The 23392-nt window shown below is 41.5% G+C and overlaps 1 protein-coding gene across 3 annotated transcripts in view; it reads right to left on the bottom strand.

The window, feature by feature from the left end:
• Positions 1-22112, bottom strand: part of bckdhb (branched chain keto acid dehydrogenase E1 subunit beta) — a 50013-nt gene extending 27901 nt beyond the window's left edge. For 2 of the 3 annotated variants that reach the window (XM_035622988.1, XM_035622979.1), the window contains exons 1-8: positions 21897-22112; positions 21161-21238; positions 19564-19632; positions 16803-16936; positions 13807-13962; positions 11957-12065; positions 8122-8219; positions 6942-7052 (exon numbers count right to left, since the gene is read on the bottom strand). In XM_035622988.1, coding sequence (XP_035478881.1) covers positions 6942-7052; positions 8122-8219; positions 11957-12065; positions 13807-13962; positions 16803-16936; positions 19564-19632; positions 21161-21238; positions 21897-22098 — 957 coding nt within the window. In that variant the 5' untranslated portion in view covers positions 22099-22112. Of the gene's footprint in view, positions 1-6941; positions 7053-7442; positions 7510-8121; positions 8220-11956; positions 12066-13806; positions 13963-16802; positions 16937-19563; positions 19633-21160; positions 21239-21896 lie in introns of all 3 variants that reach the window. The other variant, XM_035622995.1, reaches the window with a different exon arrangement.
• Between the last annotated feature and the right edge of the window lie 1280 nt (positions 22113-23392).

Here is a 23392-nt window from a genome sequence, read left to right on the forward strand (position 1 = left end):
TCCTTCAGCACCCCCACTGCCCTTACATGCGCGCACCACCAACCATCCATTGGATCCTGTCTTAGTTGTTTGACTTACACGTTTTATGTATACGCCATAACACTTGAGATATCATATCCGTGCACTCCATGCGCACAACATCCTCAAGTGACCCCGCATGTGTTTTTGAGAGTTGAACAGGTTCGGCCAAATAGGTTGCATCACTACTGGGACTGAGATCCAGGCAGCGCTGCAGTCACACAGACTTCAGCTGGAACACAGGCCAACAGACACATCTATTGAGGGAGAAAGTTCTCTCACACACACACACACACACACACACACACACACACACACACACACACACACACACACACACACACACACACACACACACACACACACACACACACACACACACACACACACACACACACACACACACACACACACACACACACACACACACACACACACACACACACACACACACACACACACACACACACACACTTCATTGTCTTCAAGTGAAGACAATGAACTGGGGGAAAACAGTTACCAGGCACACCAGGGACCTACACGACATCTCAAAGCATCATAATCGGCACCGCTCCCAAACCTAAGTACACTGAAGCTGGTTAAGCAGATCAAGATGTCCTATGAAAAACAATTGTAATGACAAGCACTTTGGCATGATTTTGCACAACTTGTCCGGTGAGATTGAAACTGCTTTGACATGTCAGAATCCTGACGTGTTTGAACAATAGCACAACTCGCATCTACAGAGGCTGGTGGCAATTAATTAATTCCAATTCGGGTCAGAAGGACTGAGGCTTTACATCTATTGTAAATACAGTGTGTGAACAATATGATTCTTCTGTATCTGAAGTAGCAAATCTGAACTGTGTGTCTACAAAATTTAAATGTTCTAATTTTTGCAGACCACGTTCATTGCCCTTTCACCCTGCTCTCTGCTATTGTCACCATAAATATGCATTTGAAAAACAGATTCAGCTGTGCCGCTATTTTAAAGACTGAATTGGTACTTTAAACCATCTCTGTATGAAAAAGTTGGTTTAAAGATTTAAATTTTTTTAAACCCATGATGCCAAAAAAAGGAGGCATGCTGGGTAAACAAGGCCACACACCAAGCGTACAGGTGGTCATCAGCAGAGAGGTGAATTATGCCGAAGGAAGGATTTGAGAAGTTTTTATGGGCTTATTTATGGATATTTTTCTCCGCTCTAAGAAAAATTGTTTGATACCCAAAAGACTGAATTTGGATGTAGCATCACTTTAAGACTTTTATACGAGCCTAGGGGACTCGCAAGCTCCTGAGCTCGCGCAGACTTGCTAGGAGGACGTGCCCTGACTAACCTACTCCCTGAGGTTGAAAATTAAATTTAAAAAAAGAAATCTGTGGAATAACTCCAATAACAGTGTGAGAAAATCAAAGGAAATAGACAGAACAAACTTTGTGCTCTGCGAGTATCGAGGAGATCCCAACACAACAGACGCTCAGAAGATATTAGTACTGCGTTCAGTGCCAGCCCCTTCGCTCACTGCATCATGTCAAATTACTTTTTAGTAAAATAAGTTTATCAAGACATCGATTAGAAAAAGGAGGATTAAAAGCATACTTTCAGCGATTTAAGGTTGGTGTATAATAATACCAAAAAGCTCGGTTTATTGCTCTCTGAGTGATGCAAAACATTAATCAGGGGGGGGGAAAATTTGCCCACGTTCCTATGGCAAAATAGAAATGTGTAATTTTACATGACTTTTTCTTGAAGCTTTTCATTAGTTAGACAGATGTTAAGTACAGTTTGGCCACATCGGCCGATTGATGCCAGCAGGGCTGCACTGGACAGGCCTGCATGGAAAGGCAGTTCAGCATGACGGCGGATGAAGCAGAAGCTCGGTTAAGGAGGACAAGAGGAAAAACAGATGGTCGTGAGGAATCCCGGGTACACATGCTCCTTCCCAACCTGTGTGTGGCACCGTGGGAAGTGCCGTCTCCAATCACGGTTAAAGAACCAGTGACTACGAACCCGGCGCTGGCAAAACTACTCCAATTCCTCCTAAGTCTGGAAAACCTGAGAATGAGGCTGAATCACCAGCGATGGACATAATAAAATAATGGTAGCAGAGTTTTTCTTGTTTTTTTTCATACTGCTGACTGGCCATCTCAAAGCCAAGACAAACAAATGTTGATGCATGCAAGAACTAATTCAAATGTTGGCTTAACTGCCATCTGAGACACAACAAAAAGCCATTAAACAATGGGCGAGTGCAGCAGCTCACTCACTCACTCATCAAACAGATTTACTTCAGAATTGAGAACCTCTTCACATAACTGCATCTCCACATACTCTGACCAAACACTAAAGGGACCCTTCCCACAGGACAGCCATTTTATTTATCCCTTAAAGAACGACTGTTACATTTACTGCAACCCTCCACACGGTGAGACACAGAATAAAATACTTCTGAAGACATTTTCAACCCATGACCCCTTTTTTCAACAAGAGGGTTTAGATCCAAGTATCGCTGCAGGCTGCCAAACGGATCCCTCAGGAAACAGAAAGATGGCATGGTCCATCAGAGCAATGCCTTAATGATCCCATGATGAAAGACACTTCATTATTCATCTATTTTATACATCTACCCTGAAAAACAACACGCAGGCTACATATAAATTAGCTCACCACATAACACACGCATCCTACACACATCCTTGACAGAAAAATACTCAAGGTAAATGTGACTCGTGGGACATGAAATATTTTAATTGGCTGCCAACAGCCGGATGCGTGTGTGTCTGCAGCCAAGCTCCCCTTCAGCACACTCGCCGTATCTTGACGGACAGTTAATAAGCTCTACAAAAGGTTTTCGAGGCATTTGAGCATGAGCCGGAAAAGCTAGACACCAGGTGGATAAATCTTTTGAATAAAGAAGTTGACACAATGTCTTTGGCAACTTCCTCTCGAATGATAATATTAGCACTGGACCAAACTATTGATTCATCAGAGGATGACGCCCTCTACAAAAAGGCTCCATCAACTTTATTTTTCTTCAAAGCAATTGCCCCTGTTGGTCTTATTACATCCAAGAACGTAAATGTTCCCCTGTGTAATGTAAGGAGAAACGTGTTGCTGCTAGGCAAAGATGGCACACCAGTATTTGCCCAAATACCAGTTGATTTTTTTTCTGGAAGTGGCTGTAATATATTTACAGGACAATATAGTTACATATTTTTCACAATATTGGATAATCTTTTTGAAATAGCAAATCGTATGACTGTTCACATGCACAGAGTATGCTTGTGCTGCGTAAACACCAAGCAGATCATTTACTCTGCAGTTGGTTGATTAGTTCCAGAAAACACTAGGAATGAGAAACAGCAATAATAAAAAAAGTAAGACCGGGGATTCTTTTTATTGGACCGACAACGAGGTGGTGTATACTGTTACTGGAACTAAGTGTTAGCACAATTTGAGTCAGGAAGCGAATGTCTACACACCATCTTTTTTTCTCTTGATGACTCTGGAACACTATGTGGACAACAGCTGTACATACAGGAGAGGTGATACATTTTTAAAACAATAGCTTTAGTGTGGATGTAGCCTGTGACTGACACAATACACAAATAAAGTGATTTCTTCTCTGTGCCATTACTTGATTTCGAATCAAATATATTGCATGAAAAATCAAATATCCCTACATTTGTAACTGTTGCTTTTTGCTGCCTCTGTAAGGATTTGCAGCTTTTCTGTTTTATATCACTGTCTAAGTCAGAGTTATGAACTTTGGCTTCATTAACTCATGAAGTGACCTGTCAACAATCTTCAGACAAGTCTGTTAAAACATTTAGTCAATTCCAAAAGAATAAATAAATTATAGATTAATCAGTAACAAAAATAATGTCTAATTGCAGCCCTGAAATGGTAGGCCGTGTATAATTTAAACGACAACTTCTGCCTGGGTGGGTTTCAGCGTGATGAAAATGTCTGAGCACCAGCAGAGCTGCAGCCACAGAACCATCCAGAAGTCAGGCCAGCCCGGAGCAGCACCCAGTAGTTAGGCCACCGCTGTGCAGGGTCATTGAGGCCACCGCGGGCAGGGTTTCTCATTCTAAGTCCGTTCTCTACATTGTTGTAGAAAATTCTGTATTCAAACTTCCTGGTGCTTTCTTTGTTGTCATATTGATTTTATCAGGGGTTTTTTAAAAGAAATTTCTAAGAGATTCAAACAAGCATAGTAGTTGTGGTGTAAAGTTGGCACAACAGTATATGTGCATGCGGGAAATCTGTCCAACACTTTTAACCATGGATATTTGCCATCCATATTTGGCCAATTGTTGAATGGTGACAGACAGAGGTGGGAGTTCTGTACGTTTGAATGAAATCGATATATTGTGTTGTTTAATTTACAATAATAATCAGGTAGCTTAATGTTTACTTCATCTGCTCTTACAATTCCTAATTTAGTCTGATGTCAGGAACACGGTTGATGTCAATGATTTTAAAATCGGTTTTATTATGGAAAAATCTAACTGTATTTCATAAATAATCTAGAATTAACTAACTATTGAATTACAAGTTACAAACAGAACCTCTCCTTGAGATGAGCAGCGATACGATAACAATGATTTTATGTAATTTCTTTATTTGTTATCAATGAAATATTATTGTTAGTTTGTCAAATTTTTCCCCCTAATATTTCATCACAATTTCCCTGTTTTGTCCAACAGACAGTACAAAATTAAAGGAATTTAACTTACACTGATTGAATTGTTTATTTTGATTGTGTATCCGTTGATCAGCTGATTGTTTCAGCTTCCATCACACAGTAAAAAGGCTAAATAAAACCGGGGCGCACAAACCCACCGCCCACAAGGAAAAATACATGTGTAACATATGCAGATTAATTCTCAAGACATGGCCGCGACACGAGGCAACGATCAGGCTTAGTGTTGCAGACATGTCTACTTTTGGACACCAAAGGTTACCTCAGTGTATTGTGATTCTTCAGCACCTTTTATGCATTAAAGGAACAGGACAAGATATTGGACTGATGCTTTCTTCGTCGAGTCTATAAACGTACCATAGCACTCTATTTGTTTTCATTCAGACTAATACATCTGGATATAATTAATTGTGGTTCAGATTAATTAAAAGATTAAAATAATAATACTATGTAATATATGCATGCATTAGTCTGGGTCATAATGATCTTGATTTAGCTTGGAATTAATTCTGTGTCTTCAGTGAGATTTGATGATAATAGCTTTATTAAAAGGCTCTTCTTGTGCTCAGCCAGCAGAACACACCAGAAAATAACAGAAAGGAAAAACCTGTGTATCGATGTAATGCAACAGAGAGAGAGTGTGTGTGTGTGTGTGTGTGTGTGTGTGTGTGTGTGTGTGTGTGTGTGTGTGTGTGTGTGTGTGTGTGTGTGTGTGTGTGTGTGTGTGTGTGTGTGTGTGTGTGTGTGTGTGTGTGTGTGTGTGTGTGTGTGTGTGTGTGTGTGGGGAAATTGGTTTATGGGTTTCACAGACATTTAAAGGGGGCATCTGGTTGTAGGAAATGACAAGGAGAGATGTTGTTGACAAGCTAGAGGTGGCAGGCCTGGCATTACACGCACTAAGCACAGCACATAAACACACTATTCAATTTCATGGCAGTTATTTTAATGGAGCACTTCTTGTAAAAAAACAAAAAAAAAAAACAGACTTTCACGTCAGAAGTCCCCACATTGAACAATCTGTAACTGACAACTGCTCACTTTCAATTCGCGAGTGTCCAGTGCCAGAACAATACTACAGTCTCTGCCATCAGTTCCAAAAGACTCCCTCTTAAATGACTACCCTCATACCGCAATTTCATCCTGTGCTCTAAATGTCGGTTATAAAAATTTGCTTGGCAGCCGGCGCAGTGCGGTGTTCACTGACATGGTCGCATGTTAACCGGAGGAGCATGAAAATTGGAAAATAAATGTGCAAAAATACAATTTTATCTGGTGAAAAACCAGCATGTGACATAGTCAAGGGCCATTTAAAAAGCAGTGTTCCATGAGGAGAACGGATACACACACACACACACACACACACACACACACACACACACACACACGTGTGGTTCATCTCCTGCTGTGAAGCTCCTTGAGGTCTTTTGGTTTTCATTTCCAAAGAGCTTTTCAAATCTCTCAGACTCTCTCCTGCTGGTCTAGTCTACTGACACACGCATTTGGCTAGCAGGGAAGAATCGTTCGCTGTCACTACTCCCCAAACTCTCTTACAACTCGCTCCTTCCACCATTTCAAAATAAATTAAGATGGGACACCAACTGAAAGCAACTCCCTTCTCACATCCCTTACCAAAATAAATGTTTTTCTTTTGGTGAGGCTTACGCAACGAACACTAGTAACTCGAGTATTACTAGCTGTGGAAGGAATCCTGTTTATCAGGCACCAAAGAGAACCACACTGGCCAGAGAAATATTGCACCACACACATCAACAGCAGCAAGAGGACTCCATTGAACAACAGCTCTTCAATGGCAACGACATTTATGCCAAATTAATTCAGGATGCAGAGATTCTGCCTTTCCCCAAAGATTCAGCCTGGTATGCAAACAATATTTGATGTTTTCTTTTTAAAGAATTGTAGAATATAAGATGGAGTACCATGTGATGTTCATACTTATCTTTTTATTAGTGTATAATGCCAGAGTCCACCGTGTTTCTACAGTAGCCCACAATGGAAAAAACAAACACTGGCTCTAGAGAGGGCTGTAGATCCTCCTACACGCTTGGAAGTGAAGGGTGAGGCGAGGGGTAGTTGGGTGACACTAAACCTTACTCACTGAACCTTTAACAGATACCAAGACGTGCCACAAGAAAAAAAAATAGAATCCATTTCTCAGCAGAGAATGAGACCCTGTTGATAAGTGACCGTGTTACCTTGCAAACGGTATCCACATCCCAGGGCAGGATGGTCTGTAGATCGATGACCTCGCATGACACCCCCAGTTTCTCTTGGGCCATGTTTGCCACTTCCCTCAGCACATGGATCTAAAATGGGGAAAAGAAAAAGGAAAAATGCCTTTCAAATGTTGTGCTTCATTTGTGTTTACATTCTAGAAAGATTGCACTATGATAAAGTACACAGGTTTACTGAATCCATGTTTACGGGCTGTTTTCAATAAGAAACTGCAGTGATAAATCTGAATCAACAATTAGAAGAGAGAGTTGACAGAAGTTGAGCCAGTTTTCAAAGATACAGTCCCTGGCCTCAACCTAACAAATAAGTTCAATAACTCAGAAGATTTATTTTGGAATAATGCTGCCATTACATTATTATCTGCAGATACAGTGGGCCTTTCTGAAGAAGAAAACATCAGTGGAGGAGGAGAGAGAGAAGAAAAAAAAACTTCCTCTGTTTGAGTGATCAGAATTTTTCACCGTGAGGGCTTGGCTTGGCTCCTTTCACTCCACGCAAGTTGTTTTCTTTCCTCTCGTCTGCACAGGCCTGACACACAAGGGGAGTAATGACGTGGGAAAGAAGAGTGGCACTTCAAAAAAGGGGGAGCCATGCTTTCCACTACTTTACTGGGATTCTCTTTCTTCTCCGTCTGCCTTTCAACAATAATACCTGCTTTGATGAAGATGTTTTCCCCTTTGACGCCCTCCCACATCCCTCCCATGAAACAAGTACATTACAGCCCGGATAAGCCTGTTAAAGTGTCTGGACACAATCGAAGTTGGGGATGACTCCCAGTGAGTTACAGGAACCTTCATGTGAAGGTGCAGGGAAACAAAATCTCTTAGGATGAAAAGAACGGCGTTATTGGAACGTGTGCAGCAGAAATGTAGTGTTAACATGTGGAGAGCCTTGATGTTGTGGCGATGTCGGGGCTGATTCAGCCGCAGACTGCCGGCTGAGGGACCCTGCTGCTACAGAGGGGGGCTTGTGATAGGCTTAAAGTTAATCACTGCTTGCCCCTGTGGCTTTAAAAAGCCTTTTCCTGGAGATGAGTGGGCTTTTTCTGTGACTATGGAAAATGATCCAGAGGTAGACGACAACTTAGAATTGCTCAGATCACCTACTGAGACTTTGTCAACGATGCATGGGATCACTTACCTGTGTCCCCCAGGCAACCAGAGTGACATCACTCCCTTCCTCAAGGACCTCGGCCTGCGACAGTGGTATGGTGTAGGACTCCATGGGAACTTGCTCCACTGAGGGATCACAAAAACACACACACACATTTAAAAAAATAAAAATTCATCAATATTAATATCAGCGCTCATTTTGCACATGCAAAATCCTCCAGGGTCGATTCTGAACCCATTCAATCATCAGTTGAGTATGTACCCTGTGGTTTTCATGTAAAATACTCCAAACTGAGCACGCATCACTTTATATTAGACTGGATGACAAAGTGGTGAAATGACAGACATTCAAGGAACACAAAGTCCGACTCTAGAGCATTTTCCCTGGCTCATTTGCTTCTTTGCGCTTTTTTCCAGAACCTCATCCCTCACCGGAGGCCGAGTGCCCTTTCATCAGCACAATCCAGCGTATGACCTAATGATTAAATTCTGCCAGTTACAAGCTCGTAAACCCAGAATAATCTTGACAACAGAATATTGGTGGGATGGGATGTCGCTCATAAAAAAGAGGGCCACATAAGCAAGACATGATGAGTCCAAACCTCTCTTTGAACTCTTTGCAGTCCAAGACAAAGAGCATGAAAATACGTGGTTTGAATAATAGTTAATAACATCTTGGAAAACTGAAGCACAGTCATGGAAATCATTACAATGAAAAAATAAAATAAAAAAGCCTCATAAACTCAAACTGCCATCACTGTAAAACAAGTAGTTTATTAGCAGTGTTTATGTTGCACAGACGCACAATGTATAGACACTAAAAAGAGCTTTTTAACCGTCTCTGAATAGCATTCGCCATCCTGTCTATGGCTGCACAGGATCTTTGAGTGTGAGAGGATTTGAGGTGAATTGAACAAGAGTCCAAATCACAATTAGGCAGAGTAATTACACTCCGCAGAGATGTGGAGACCTTTCTGGAAACCTCGACTTCCATGATCCTTTCAAACCTTCGAGAGGCGGTAGAGGAAAATAAAACTGCCACCATGTCTCAATGATTTGTTATGTAAAAACGGGAGAAAAGGGGTTGGGGTGAATCATATGCGACTCCTGCTTTAGGCTTCCAGGCGAGACAGAAACAGGCCATATGAGTGGAATTATAGCATTTTGTTCAATGTCAAAATCAAATTATGAAAACTAGGTTACGGTTCAACAAGTGGAATCTCGGTCCCCCTTCAAAAACCGTATGACCTCGATGAGACAAAAAAAACGAGTGGCTTTTATCCTCCTCTGCACAAGAAACGAGAGGCATGCTACAATTAAAAACATGACTTCATGATCCAGGCGGAGATCATTAGAGGCATGCGGACCTGGCACAAGAGGCGACTCGCTCGCTCGCTCTGCGCCGTCAGGAAATCAAAATAAGTCCTGAAACACGACCGTGAGTAAACACGGATGAGCGGCTTTTCATACATCTGTCAAAACATACAGCATTAAAAAAAACGAGATAACCAGAAACAAAAAACAGACACTTTGAGTTAGTGAGAGTGGAGCCATAAAGTAAAGCGTCCATTTTAAAGTGGAAAAAAACACAAAACAGGACCTGGATCTGATTGACTGCCTCATATCTTGTCACAGACTCTTAAAAATGTATCCAATATATTCTTAGTTATTCCAACTGGAAATCCTGCAGGAAATAATAGTGACTCTTCTCTTACATAAAGCATATTACCGATGTACTGTACAATCTCATTGCTCACCCAAAGGCCTAATAATCAAATAAAAATCACAACTAAGTTACAATCAAAAACACTGCAAAGAACTTCGACATCATCTCTCTAAATTATTATATTCATATTGATTTTCTCTGACAGTGCTGTACATATTCAACCCCACATGATCACAATGGGACCGATGTAATGTAAATTAATTTGACGCCAAAATAGTTTTGACAGATTCTTAGACCCCAGATGTGAGGTATTAAAGAACATCAATAAAAGAGTACAAGTAAACTTGTATCAGGCATCTGCCTTTATGTTCCGTTATATATTCGACGTCCACATTGAAATGTTTCATGTGAAAACAGAACTTACAAATTACTGTGGGCACAGCTCTCAGACAAAAATTGACTTTGCCCACCAAAACCCACAATTACTGTTCTTTGTCTCCCTTCTTTCTATTTGGGGCATAATTATGCGCTCCCTTCATTTGAGGGATTTGAGGAATATAAACATGAAATATAAAGTTGCAATGACGTCTAAGTAAACTGTGGGATGAAGCTTGGGTCCCATTTTTCTAGCCTATATTCGTTTATTCATTGAATTACACTAATAGTGAGGAAACAGGTGGTCACAAAGGCGCATGTGGAGATGCAGCCTGATGCCGGGTCTGAACTGCCCTCTTGTGATCGGACAATAGACAGAAGTCTGAGAAGCTATTGTGAATAGAGCCCGACCTATATATCAGTTGGCCAGTGATATTTAAAAGTCCGAACAAAATAATTGGCCAACTGATTTGAGCCTTTAAATGTGCATTTATGTTTTACATTTTATGTGAAATAAATATTTGTTATAAGTTCTATGTATTTAGTTGTATTTGTATTTTCAATTTATAGTTATTTATGATAAAGTACATGGTTAAACTAAAATATCAAGCATCACTTACTTTTCTTTGTCGTGAAGGTTTGGTAATGACATCTTAGTAATCATTGACAGATTAACAAAAAAAATTAAAAAATGAAATAATAATAAATAATAATATATATCTTGATATCGTCCCCGAAAAATCCATATCGGTCGGGCTCTAATTGTGAGATAATGCTAGCATTTCCTGACATGTCCCAGCTTGCTAGCGTAGAGATTAGGGCTACTCTATGAAGCTTGAGGATTACTTTTGCAAGTATTCATCAAGATTCTGTATCAAATATCTCAAGATGATGAGAAGGAATTTTGCTAGTCAAGAAACAATGTGGGAGATTTGTTCAACCAGGCCATGATGGCTCCGTGAAGGTGGTGAAAAAGGTTTGCGTTCCCCATGAGGTTGATGTGTGGTTTGAATATCAGCCTGCTCTGTAAATTTGGAAAAAAAATTTGGACAGCAATCGATAACCTCTTTTCCATAATTGAAACGATCTCATCAGTCAACTGCTGTGTTTCACAATCTCATCTGGCTCTTATCAACAGGGGAAATCAACAATCCTTGGGAAAATCAGAAGCTTTGGTGGGAGGCTTGTCGTGCCAATCTCCTCCGGTTCTGTCTTTCATTAATACAAAGAGCTCAAGCATCAACTTCAAGCCTTTAACGTCATCTTAAATCGAGGTATGTTGGAGGCCTTTTTTCGCCTGGTCCAAAGCCTACTGAACACTGGCGGTGAGGCGGGCTGGAGAGGATTCAGCTCAGCACTGTCAACACTTCACAGCCCATTTAGATGGTCTGCTTCACACTTGTGATCCTGCCGGTGTCGCTCACATTGTTTGGGGGGGGTGTATTACAATCTATGTCATGCGACCGTAGAAAAATGTCTATTGTTTAATATCATGCTCCATCTAAATGGAACTCTTTACCACACTCATTTTTGTCATTTGGATGAGGATTTGCATTCTTCCACACATCACGAATGAAAGCGCCCAAAATCTGCATGAAGGCAAACTAATTGAAGGCGAGTGAACGTAACACAGAACAGGGTAATTCCAAACAGGAGAAGGACTCAAGATGAGACGAGACAAACACGGGGAGCTTAGTCTTGAAATAAAATGAAACAAAAGATCGGGATATGAGATATTGGACATATCGTGGAGCCCAAGTAGGGAACACAGGATCAAAGCTAACAGGGCTCCAGTTAAATGTAAACCGATGATCCATCTCACCTGCTGCTCTGTACAGGATCTTGGGCTCAAAGAAGATGCATGGATTCTGGTCAGCGATGCAAGAGAGGAGCAGCCCCTTGGCCTGGACTGGACTACGAGGTATTACAACCTGAGGAACACAAGAAACATTTCATTTGGTTAACATGTCCATTATGAATGTTTATTATTAATAATAAACAGACGGTATCTCATATTTGAGACATTTGAAGGCACAAGAGTGAGTAAGAACTCTTCAACTTCTTAAATTAACTGCCAAAATATGTCCCATCTCTTCTCTCCCTTGAAAATTGCAAATGTGAAAGATGATTTATGCATCGAGATTAACATTTATCAGGCTGACCTTTGCGGAGAGACAACATGTTTATTGCTCTCAGCTGCGGTTACTCACGGTGGATCAACTGTGGCTGTAAACCACATAGACGTTTGTGTGTTTTTAAACATCGTTTTCTTGTTCACATCCTGTGAGCAGCCCTTTTAAAAATGCAAAATCGTTGACCACCACAACGGGTGTTTCTCCCACTTTCTCCCATTTCACTTGCTGTTGCGGTGGGAGCAGATAACAGCTGTGCATCCACTTCCCGCGGGAATCCAAACAAAAATGGCCTGTGTTGAAACTACATCCAAACAACTAGTTATACTGGCCTTTAAAGTGAGTGACCACAGGAGAAGTTTTATAAAGTGTCAAACTGACATGTTTGAAATTGGTCTGTGATGCAGCAGCAAGCAAAGTCATGCTTATCAGCCAATCGCCGTTCTGAAGCCTCTAGGAAACAGTTAGCCAAAATATTTTAGGTTCTTCACCACAGTTGGCATAATTACTAGCAAAGATAGGGCTGTTAGCCAGCCAATTTAACAGGCCTAATGTGACACTAACTTTCTCTGTGATCACTGCAGAGCTTTTCCTATAGGCACGGCCGCCTGCCAAAGAGTCGACTACTCGCTGAGGTTCAGCTGGATGCAGCTCCACATCCTTGTGGAAAACCCTGTCACTCGTTTCAAATGTTGAAACAGTCGATGATGACACCGACCAGCTTTTGGGTCATTAACCTGGATTAATGTTGATTTTGTCACACGGCATTGCAATCATAAAGTAATCACATGCCCATCAGGCTTTCTGTCCAACTTCTGGGGTGGGGGAGAGTTACTGCCAGCCCAAAACTGAAAGACGTGGTGGAGGAAATAGTATATTTGGAATCATTTTACACGTTTAGGATGAGAAAGCAGTTTAATCATTGGTTTTCGTTTAACCAACCTCCACCACCACCAGTGCTGCTGACCACTGAGGTTTACATTTTCCAAAACTATGGAATTCCCCTGTATGATGTTTTATCTCAGATGACGCCTGTGGATTTACAGTTGTTGATCAAGGTAAGTTCTTCTTTTAACCTTTATTGTTTTATGGATAATGTTGCAGGGGAATAAAAATAGATGCGATACACCATGGGGCCTTGTAACAAATACAATGCAAAGTTAAAGGGGAAAGCTTCGGCTGTGACCAATACTGATAATAGTGCCATTATAATTCATAAGCCATTTTGCTAATTGTTCAGGACTGCTAACCAACTTTAGTCATTGTGTGCAGACAATATCATATATAATACAGAAATTGTTTTGTTTTTTTGTATCAGTTTGCAGATATTCTTAGCGTGTTTCTAGTTGTTACAACACTGATCCCAAAAATCTTTTTTGTATGCGTCATTCCTTCCTCACATTCTGTTCTTTTTACTTTCAGTATTGAGGTTGCCATAGCTTGAACATAACAAATGACTGTCAATTTGTCATGAAGACTTTTTGAATATGCGTTGGAGAAAAATACAAATCGAGAATCTGGAATGAGTTGCAAGGCCGACCTTGATGCCCGGGCAGTGGGCGAAGAAGGCCTCGGGGCTTTGAGAGTGGTAAAGTGACCCGTGGCCGACGCAGCCCCACGGGGCCCGGATGGTGAGGTTGCCGCAGTCGAACAGGTTGCCAGAACGGTAGCGGTACTTGGCAGCTTCGTTGACTATCTGGAAAAAAACACCAAAATGATTAAGGTTAACGCAGCCACAGAAAGTTGTGAGAAGATAAAGATAAAATTCCATTGAACCTTGTGGGGAAAACAGAGAACAAAAACAGCAAGACAAAACATTCTCACATCACACAAGGAGGTTTTATGAGGGGATATTGTTGTCACATGGAATTATTTTTGCAAAAACACACTAGAACAAAAAGAGGATACTCTCTGTTTTCATGAAAAAGACCACACCAGTGGACACAGGACTCAGGCTCCATGTGCGGGGCGGGTCCCTCTGCTATTCCCCTTAAAGCTTTAAAACCGGACTTTCTTTTTAACGAGCTAAATCACCTCAAGCGTCTGGTTTCTTTTACTCACTTCTACAGTTTCTTATACTAGACTTTCCTCCACGAAACACAGGTGGGATGTTAATTCGGCTTTTATGTCTCTCTAAGGTCAGTTTGGACGGCGTCGCTTTAAGCGAGCTCTCAGAAGCAGAGCGGGGGGGGGGTTTGCGCACTCAAGGCCCAACACCAAAATCTAAATCTACTGTATCCAGCGCATCGCAGCCGGAGCCCGTTAGACACCAGCTGCATTTATCACACATTCTGTTTTATGTTACCTTGACACGGTGGGGGCTCACATTCATCTTGCGGTGGGCGAGAATGCACAGAATGACTCTAATGTAAACAAGTATGCACGGTGAAATAGCAAGAGCTGCCTGCCGTCCTGCTCGACCTGCTAATGCCACGTTAATCTTCCTCTGGAAGTATTCAAAACAGGAAGGTATGGAAAAGGGTTTTTCTGTATCCTACAAGAAATGTGCTAGACAATAAAGTCAGAAAAACACTGTGAAATCATTTACATTAGTGGCTGCCAGGCTGGCAAATGTCTGATAGTCCCCCCCCCCCCCCCCATTATTTCCTCCTCATTAGGTGGTTGTGAAGTTTCTGAATTTTGAATCTTTTGCTCAGACTGCGGGGCCTCATCACTTCCACACAAATAAAACAGCGGGTATTACTATATGTATACTGGAACAATCACATGGATGAAGAGATATATTACAGAATCAAATCCCTGACTGACGGTACCGATTTGTCTTTCTTTCCAACTTGGATTATGACTATGTTCAGGTTCAGTGATTGTGCACACGCACACACGCGCGCACACAGTGTGTACGACAGTGGCTGGATACAGTCAAGAGCCCTGTAGCTGTGGAAGAGTGTGTGTGTGTTTGTCCACCAGGTGAGTTTGACAGGTATAATCTCCATGCTCTGCATTGGTGCAAGGCATATCAATTTAGTATCAGGGTGCAGCATTATGGTTTCAGACTGTATTTGTTCAGTTAATACGTAATAACAACGGATTAGAATGATCTGCCACGGCATTTAATTTTAATCAGCAGTTTTATTTTGATACGTTATAAAAGGCTGTTTTTTGCCTTTAGCTGCCTGCGTACACTATTTTTAGAACAGTTAGGTCACAATCCATGTCGATGGGATAACATTTGTCTCGGTTCTGACATGAAAAACATGGATGTTTTTTTCCACGCTTGTTTGTTCTCCCTGTCCTTCCACCATTTAGCTGTTTGTCTATACAATTCTCCTCATGCTCCGAGTGATGCAAAGAGGACGCAGCACGTTGTCATGGAGTCAGTCGGGGACTTCGTTTGAGCCTTTTCTGTGAAAAAATGTTGATGATTGAGAGGCGTGATGCGGTGTTATCAGGTGCTCCGTTTAAACAGCATTTCTTCTTTGAGTTAGCAGAGAGAACAGAAAAACAGATGTCACTGGGAAATGTAATGTGGCCATTATTAATGCAGCTTAAGACACATTTGACATCCATATAGGTAAAAACGTACGAAGGGTATGAAGTCCAACAATTACTTCCAATGTAAATTCAGGATTTGTTCACGTACAATATGAACATTTTATTTAACATGACTGCATAGAACTGTGTGTGCACAAGAATACTGTGTCTGTCTTTTTATGGTGGCCATTAAATGAAAGTAACTTTAACAAAAACAAGATTTTTTTTACTTCTACAAGCAGCCATTTTCTGGGGGGATGAAAGGAGATGACCCATTACCCCCCACACAAAGTAGATGTCTCTAGATTTAGGGGCCATCTCCTTCACTACATTTGAAGACCGATTGTGTCACAGAAGAGCAACTAGGCTAGTCCGCTGATTGCTCCTTCAAACACGGCCAACATATGCGTCCTTACATTCGCAAGCGACAAAGGATCCGATGGGTGTATCCTTCTCAGTCCAACCTATCCTAGGATTCATCGTGCGCTGATGAGGAACATTCTTATACCGTGGGAAACTGCCCTTAGTGGTAAGGGGCGGAACACGCTGGTGACGCAAATTAAGAATTCCAGAATCTAGATTATTGGATTTTATATTTGTTTTTTAAAGACCTGGAGAAACCCTGTTCTTGCAATGCCTGTGCTGGTCTGTGCATCCTCGTTATTTCTGAGACACAACACTGAGGAGGAGGAGTGTGTTTCCCGAACTCCCATCCCTTTTGAACAAATACCTAGAAAGTAGAAGTGAATGTCATCCATCGCTTAGAGAGAGGCTTCACCTGGAGCCCGTCAATATTAAAACAAATCTTAAAACACAAACAGTTCTGGTCTTGTCCTGACGCTGCAGTGGTCGGAGATGCGTCATGAGCCTCTTCAGACATTTTGACACATATTAAACAAATTAAATTGACGAGTAACAAAAAAACCTCACCTAGAAGGAATGAACTAGTTTTTAATCGATTGCACCTGTACTTCTCCTGCTACGACAAGCCGAGACGTCTGATGTGTGAAAAGAGGGTCTACTGAGCAGGGGAGCGTGCCTTACCTGGTCGAACGCAGGATAGATGTAGTCAGCAAACTGGATCTCAGCGATGGCTGTGGCACCAGCAACAGCTGCACCGATACCAAATCCCACAATCCCCTGCTCACAGAGGGGAGTGTTAAAGACTCGGTCCTTGCCTGGGGAGACAGCAGAGGAAGAAAAAAAAAAAGATGAGAGAAATATTGACATCCACAGACAGAAAAGTTCACACAAAGTTTAATACCCCATCGTGTTATTTTTGTAATTTTCTGGCGGCATATGGTGGTAAAGTCACAAACCGCAACCTACTGAGCAACCGACAGGGGACACTTTATGATGGCACACAATTGATTACGCAGTATTCTGGACCGTTTTGTGCAACAACCATATTCAACACGACGTAGCAAACATGGAGATTCACACGGAGGTCGGGTCCACCTCATGTAACTATATTTAACTCATTCAAATTTGACGAAAAAACATTGTGATTATACATATATGAACACAGTTATGAACAATATATTAAATTTATGTGAATAAGTTCCTCTTAAAAAATTACAGACTGTAGTTTTAAGGTGTTGCCCACTGAATCTCAATATTTATTTGGGAGTGACCACACATCGTAGAGGGAGTCTAACGGATTTTTTTTTCTTTTTCTGGATAACACAGCAACATCCGTGTGTCACACTGAAGTGATGAGACTGCAAAAACACACACACACAACAATTTTCCATTCTCCACCCTATAATACAGCAAAGGGCCACAAGACAGGGTGCCTAAATTTGGACCGGAGTGTGTTATTTTTTGCTTTCATCTTTGTGTATTTGCTAATCCGGTCTTTTCTGTTTTGCTATTTTGTTTTTGCTGCTTTCTCAACAGGGAGACTATGCACTTGTGCGCCCTGCTCTTGTGCTCACAGAGTTCAATCAGGAACCGCAGCAGCACCGCAAACCCTCGGAGCACTGAACAATTAAGTGATCAAAATTTAAGTGCCTCGCCGCTCAGACTGAACCGGCCTAAAAACACGCAGCTTCACGTGAAAGTGACGGTGTGTGTGAGTGTGTATCATCAAAGAAATGAGTGGGAGGTCGACTTATGAAAAATAATACAAGCAAAATGGATGTTACATGTAACAGTTGTTTTCTGATTCCTGTGTGTCACACTATAGAATTCACTGTTGGGCTGATGTTTGTGCAACTCGTGTTGTTAAAAATGAGCCTGAGCTGTGATTTAAAATAGACAGCATGTTTGGGTGACTTTTATAGTTTGGTGCCGTCTGACACCAACACTGCTTTCAGTGAAAAAAGGCTTAACGCATTAGTGAGAGAGGGAGAGTCGGTCACATCACAAAGCCGATGGGGGAGCAACACTCAGAAGATGCCAGTAACCAGTGGCAGCAGAGCTGGATTGCCGAGGTGAATGTATCCGCCTTATATAAATACTTTTTAAAAAGCCACACACTGTAGTGTCCAACCCGCATTAGCCTCTGCTCTGTATAACGGCTGTGGGTTGCAAAGGTGTGTAACGGCCCCTTTCAATAGAGGGGGGGGAATAAAAAACAGCTTTGCATCCGTCACTGTACGCGAGGATGAGATGGAAAATAATGATCCCTCTGCAAAAGGTCAACACTTCTGACGTCAATGAAAACAAAAGGCGAGCCAGCTACTGTAGGACAGATACGAGATGCCTCATTACCCTGAAATAGGACAATCTATTGATATTCAGTTGGTTTATACTACATTCTAAACCATCACAACCAAGAAATCAATCCAGCGGCGTCACTGCATGGTTTCTGTGTCAACCTGTTTTGGGGTCATCTGAATAAACAGTGGTACTTGCAGTTTGCTTGTTCCCAGATTTACTGATAAATGACATTTGATCAAAAGGTTGTGTATATTTATACATCCAGGAGTAATTAGTAATAACCACTGACTGTTCCTGTACTGAGCACCAGTCTCTGACATGCTCAAAGCCTAGATTATGTAGAAAAAAGAGATTTATTTTCTATGATTATCATCTGTGGAACCAAGCTGCAGCTGCCAGCCTCTTTCAAAGGTTAAGTTGTCACTGAATAATATGGGGCAAATGCATAAATTAATAGTTGAGTAAACTGCAGGTGTATTGCTGTTAATGGGTTCAAGCTGCAGTGGAGGCTACATCCCAATAAGCTTATTTACATGAATGACATCTGACACTTTGACATTTCTCTGTGAGAAAAGACTTTAGTCCTGGTTTGGTGCTTGCTGCCTCACTGTGATGGCTCTCTGGGACACTTAAAACCATAAACCAAAGCCATTCTGCCTTTTATTGGCAACGTCTGAGCTTTTCCTCCAGTGACAAGTTAAATGTCTGTGAAAAAATGGGATTTACTAAAATATTCAAAAGAGCTGACTACAATACAATGCACAACCAATAACTGGCCCTGAAATACTGTTCTGACCTCAGAACTAACTGATATTACCAATAATTATGGGTCAATCTCTTTGAAAGATGATCAATCTGTGAGATTTTGAATTTAAAATTTAACTTTTAAGCAATATTTGAAAATATATATATATATATATTAAATCGAGCAGATCCTTCTGGTCCTCCAGGTGAACAATGTACAGTAAAATGTCCTTGTGAGAGACGAGGTGGTGAGACTGTTCACGGTCCTATGCTGCCATCTAGTGGAATAAATCATGTAAAGCAGGCCGCAGAACAGGTTGCCGACAGTTTCAGCAGACAGACGCGGCATATGATTTGGGAGGTGGTGCAGGGGATTAAAGTGAAATAAATATCTTACCATATTTGTCTCTCAGCCCCACTGTGCATCTGAATACTCCACCGAAGGCAACATCTTCCCCAAAGATGACTGTGGATAAACACAAAACACAGTGTCCTCAACACACAAGACCAGAAAAGCATAAATAACAAAAGCTTGTTAAACAATACTGTTCTTTATTTCCATGAATGTTTTTTTTACTCACATTTACTGAATTTAGAAACACAGGACTCTCCAGATTATGTTTATTGTAGATAACTGTTTACTGACTTTATAAATCAAGTGAGAAGTAGAGTCATTTTCTCATAGACTTCCATAGAAACAGCCTTCTTCGATCAACCAGTGGCGTCGCCCTCTACTGGTTGATGCAGAGAATACCGGCTTCAAGCACTTCTGCATTGGCTTCACTTTCCGGACAAGGTGACCACGTCTATTTTTATATACAGTGAGTCTATGGATTAAACCTTTAGCTACTAGCAAATAGTTTGCTTATGTTTTTGGCAACGTAAAGCTGAGTAACATTCTTCAGAAATAGGACGCCAGGTTGTCTACTGACACTGGATTCTACTGTAAGAGAAGGAATGTATTTAAATCACTAAGACATTTGGCGGCCACGTTTGTGTAAGACCTGGTAAGCATAGTGAAAATGAGCAATTCAGATGGCCAATGCAACATTAAGAAAATCCAAGTGACACTGCCCTTGAGCAGAGGATTTTCACACTAAAATGCCAGTCAGCAGAGTGAGAGAGCCAGGTAATAATAAAAAGGAAAGACTGTCGCCTCTGACGACAGACTTCTGACCCAAAGTCAGCTGTGGATTTATGGATACAAACAGCTGCTTACAGTCTCAACCAGGGAGAAAGCAGTAGGCCTAAATCCTTATCTACCTGTTTGAAAAACACCTCACCTGTTTCTAGGTGAGGTGTTTGAAAAAAGAGTTAGATAATGTGGAGAAGCAGTCAGGAGGGTATCGATGACAGCAGCTTGGAGGAATCAACGTCTCCAGGTGATCCGTTGAAAACTAGACCCCAAAAAAGTGCACCCCTGATTATGACCACCAGCTCTAATGATTTCACGTTTGTTTCAGATCATTTATGTTCTGTCTGTCATTTTATCTTCTGTCAGCCACAGATAGCAGCACGTGTCCTATCCCCTAAGGTTTTATAAAACAGGCCTGTACTTCACCCGTTAAACAAAGTTCTAGACACTTTCTATTGCAGTTGTTCATCTTTTACACTGATTATTTAACTGGGAGAGTTTAGTTAGTCGAAATTAACTGCAATTCTTTCACAACCAAAGAACCATTTCAGTCCATTTTCAAGCAAAAGTGAAATTAGTTTGGTTCCAGTTTGTACAATATAATGATTTGCTGCTTCTAATCAGACAAACCAGGACATCTGATGACGTCACCTATGATGTGTGAGGCAAATGTAAAGGACATTGGGATATTTTACAGACAAAATGACCAACTTGACTTACATGAGGAGGACACAACTTAACTGTGGGCCAATGCCTACTTCCAAACAGTGACTGTTAGTGAAACAACAACCACCACACGGCAGACATTTCACAGGTTTTCATCGAATAACAGCTAGAATTTCTCGTTTGAGGATCCTACCTGCTGTGGGATCGGCGGCGAGGGTGTTGTCCAAGGCACTTGTAATTGACTGGAACAAGTTCATCTTCTGTGTTGGACCTAAAAGGTAAAAAAAAAAAGGGAATAAACATTTTAAAGGACTGCATTTGTTGATAATAATTTGTTGATCATATCAATAATTGCAGGGAAGAGACCACATTCCATAATCTTGGCGGTGAAGCACTGACTTCAATCATAGGGTCAAACACGTCGTTGTTACTTCCGGTATCATTTGCTCCTTTAAGCAAATGATACCGGAAGTGTCTCTGAACTGGGTTGTCTGTCTGGATCCAGTTGGCAAATTTGAGAGCTAACATACTGTTCATATATAGAATTGCCAGTTCTTGCACAAGGAAATATTAAATGGATGTGGACAAACTCTTAAAGTATTGTCATGCTATAACAAGAAGATATCACATGTTTGTACTGTTTGTCTTCACAGGGACAGCGCACAGTTTAGTAGGAAACACACAGCAGAGTTAGCTAGTAGCTAATTTGTTGCCACTTGACCGAATAAACCAGTTTTGTCCACAACATGGTGCCTGGCTTTATCATAGGTTTGAAACTAAACAGACAGAGTAAACACAACTCTTCAAATATGACGTCACCACGGTGCGTCCATATGCCGGCGAGTCACGTGTCTCTGTAAAAGTTAAACTACCGAAAACTTAGCAGCTAACGTTAGCCGGCTAGCTGGCTAGCTAGCCCAACCACTCACCGTACTGTGTCGGGACGGGGTCAGGCTGGAAGGTAAAGTGCGCCGCGTGTCTCCGCTGCGTCTTCGTGCGCGAGTTGCAGGTCGGCGACGCGTTCAGCAGAGCGGCCCCGAAGGAGCAGTGGGCCCCGCCGCCGCCGCCGACAGCGACGAGGGACAGTTTCGAGTGTGCGCCCCGGGTGAAGAACCGTGCCGCGGCCGCCATCGCTGTTGTTGTGACTGAAACAGGAAGGGCATATGAATTAAACTGTGACGATCGTCTAGAAAAACAAGGGTATCACTCGGCGGGGGGAAAAAAATCCGGTATTAAACCGAAAGCCAGAACTCCTCACTTGTATGTTAGCTGGTCAAGATAAAACATGTATTCGTATTATAGTAATATTCCATGAGCTTTAGAATAATATATATTTTTTTAAATATTAAAAACTGTATTTAATGTATTTAAACAGTCATTGGTGGCAGCGAGGCTCCTAGTGGTACCCGGGATTCGTGGCGGAGTGAGACTTCTTTATGTCTTCTTTCCAATCCCAGCCTCCGCGAGCAGATGAAGGCTTGTGATTGGCCAAAAGAGAGGGCGGTGCGCGTGACAGAGGTTTTTGATATTCATGGTTCGTGCTTGTATATAAAAAATGTGTGCGCGCTTACGTGAGAGGTCAATTTCAGTTGAATCACAGCAACAGGTCCAGTGTCGTGACTCTTTGTTTCCGAATGTATCTTCTGTACATTTGACTCAACTCTTCTTAACAAAGCCGCTCAGACAAGTAGCAAAGTGACCGAGTGAACAGCTGTCGAGTCCTGACAATAGCCTGTTATATAAAACGGCCCTGACACACTTGATAGGTCTGCATGTCTGGGCCACATGCACATGTCTGGTAAAGATGGATGATAAATTAATCCTAAAACCTGCATTCATGGGTGATACTTAATTTCCACCAAGTTGCAATCCAAAATGTCTTGTTTAGACTGAACAGATAGAAGCTCTTGAAATGAAATGACCCTGTCCTTAAAAGTCTAAATTCAGCAAAAAAGGAGGTCAGCAAATCAAATTCATACTTGCCAGAAAGCACAGCCTTTGACCCCCTTTGTTGTCTGTTTTGATTATTATTTTTTTCATGGTAGCAAATCACAACCAAGTGTGTTTGGGATTTTAGTCAATAGTTTAGTATAGACATTTGTTGCAGCCATTGGGACAGCACTGCAATTTGATTGGTCAACAAAGACCAAAGAACCCTTCTTTACCACCGAGGGAAGTATAATGACAAATGATCTGCTCTGTCAAGTACTTGAAGGAGCAAACGTTTTTGCAGATTATAGATGTTAATAAAAGGAGAGACAAACCTGGACTCTTCTACGACTGCCAGGAATACTTTTATCCTTTATCCTCCACTGCTGTTCTGTTACTGCACGTCGTAGACAGACATGTGAGCCTCCAACCGTTATCAAAATCTGCCAGAGGGGAGCTTCACCAGGTGAAATTATAAAATCTAACAATCTAATGT

This window comes from Scophthalmus maximus, chromosome 1, assembly GCF_022379125.1.
Source record: "Scophthalmus maximus strain ysfricsl-2021 chromosome 1, ASM2237912v1, whole genome shotgun sequence".
NCBI classification, from domain to species: domain Eukaryota; kingdom Metazoa; phylum Chordata; class Actinopteri; order Pleuronectiformes; family Scophthalmidae; genus Scophthalmus; species Scophthalmus maximus.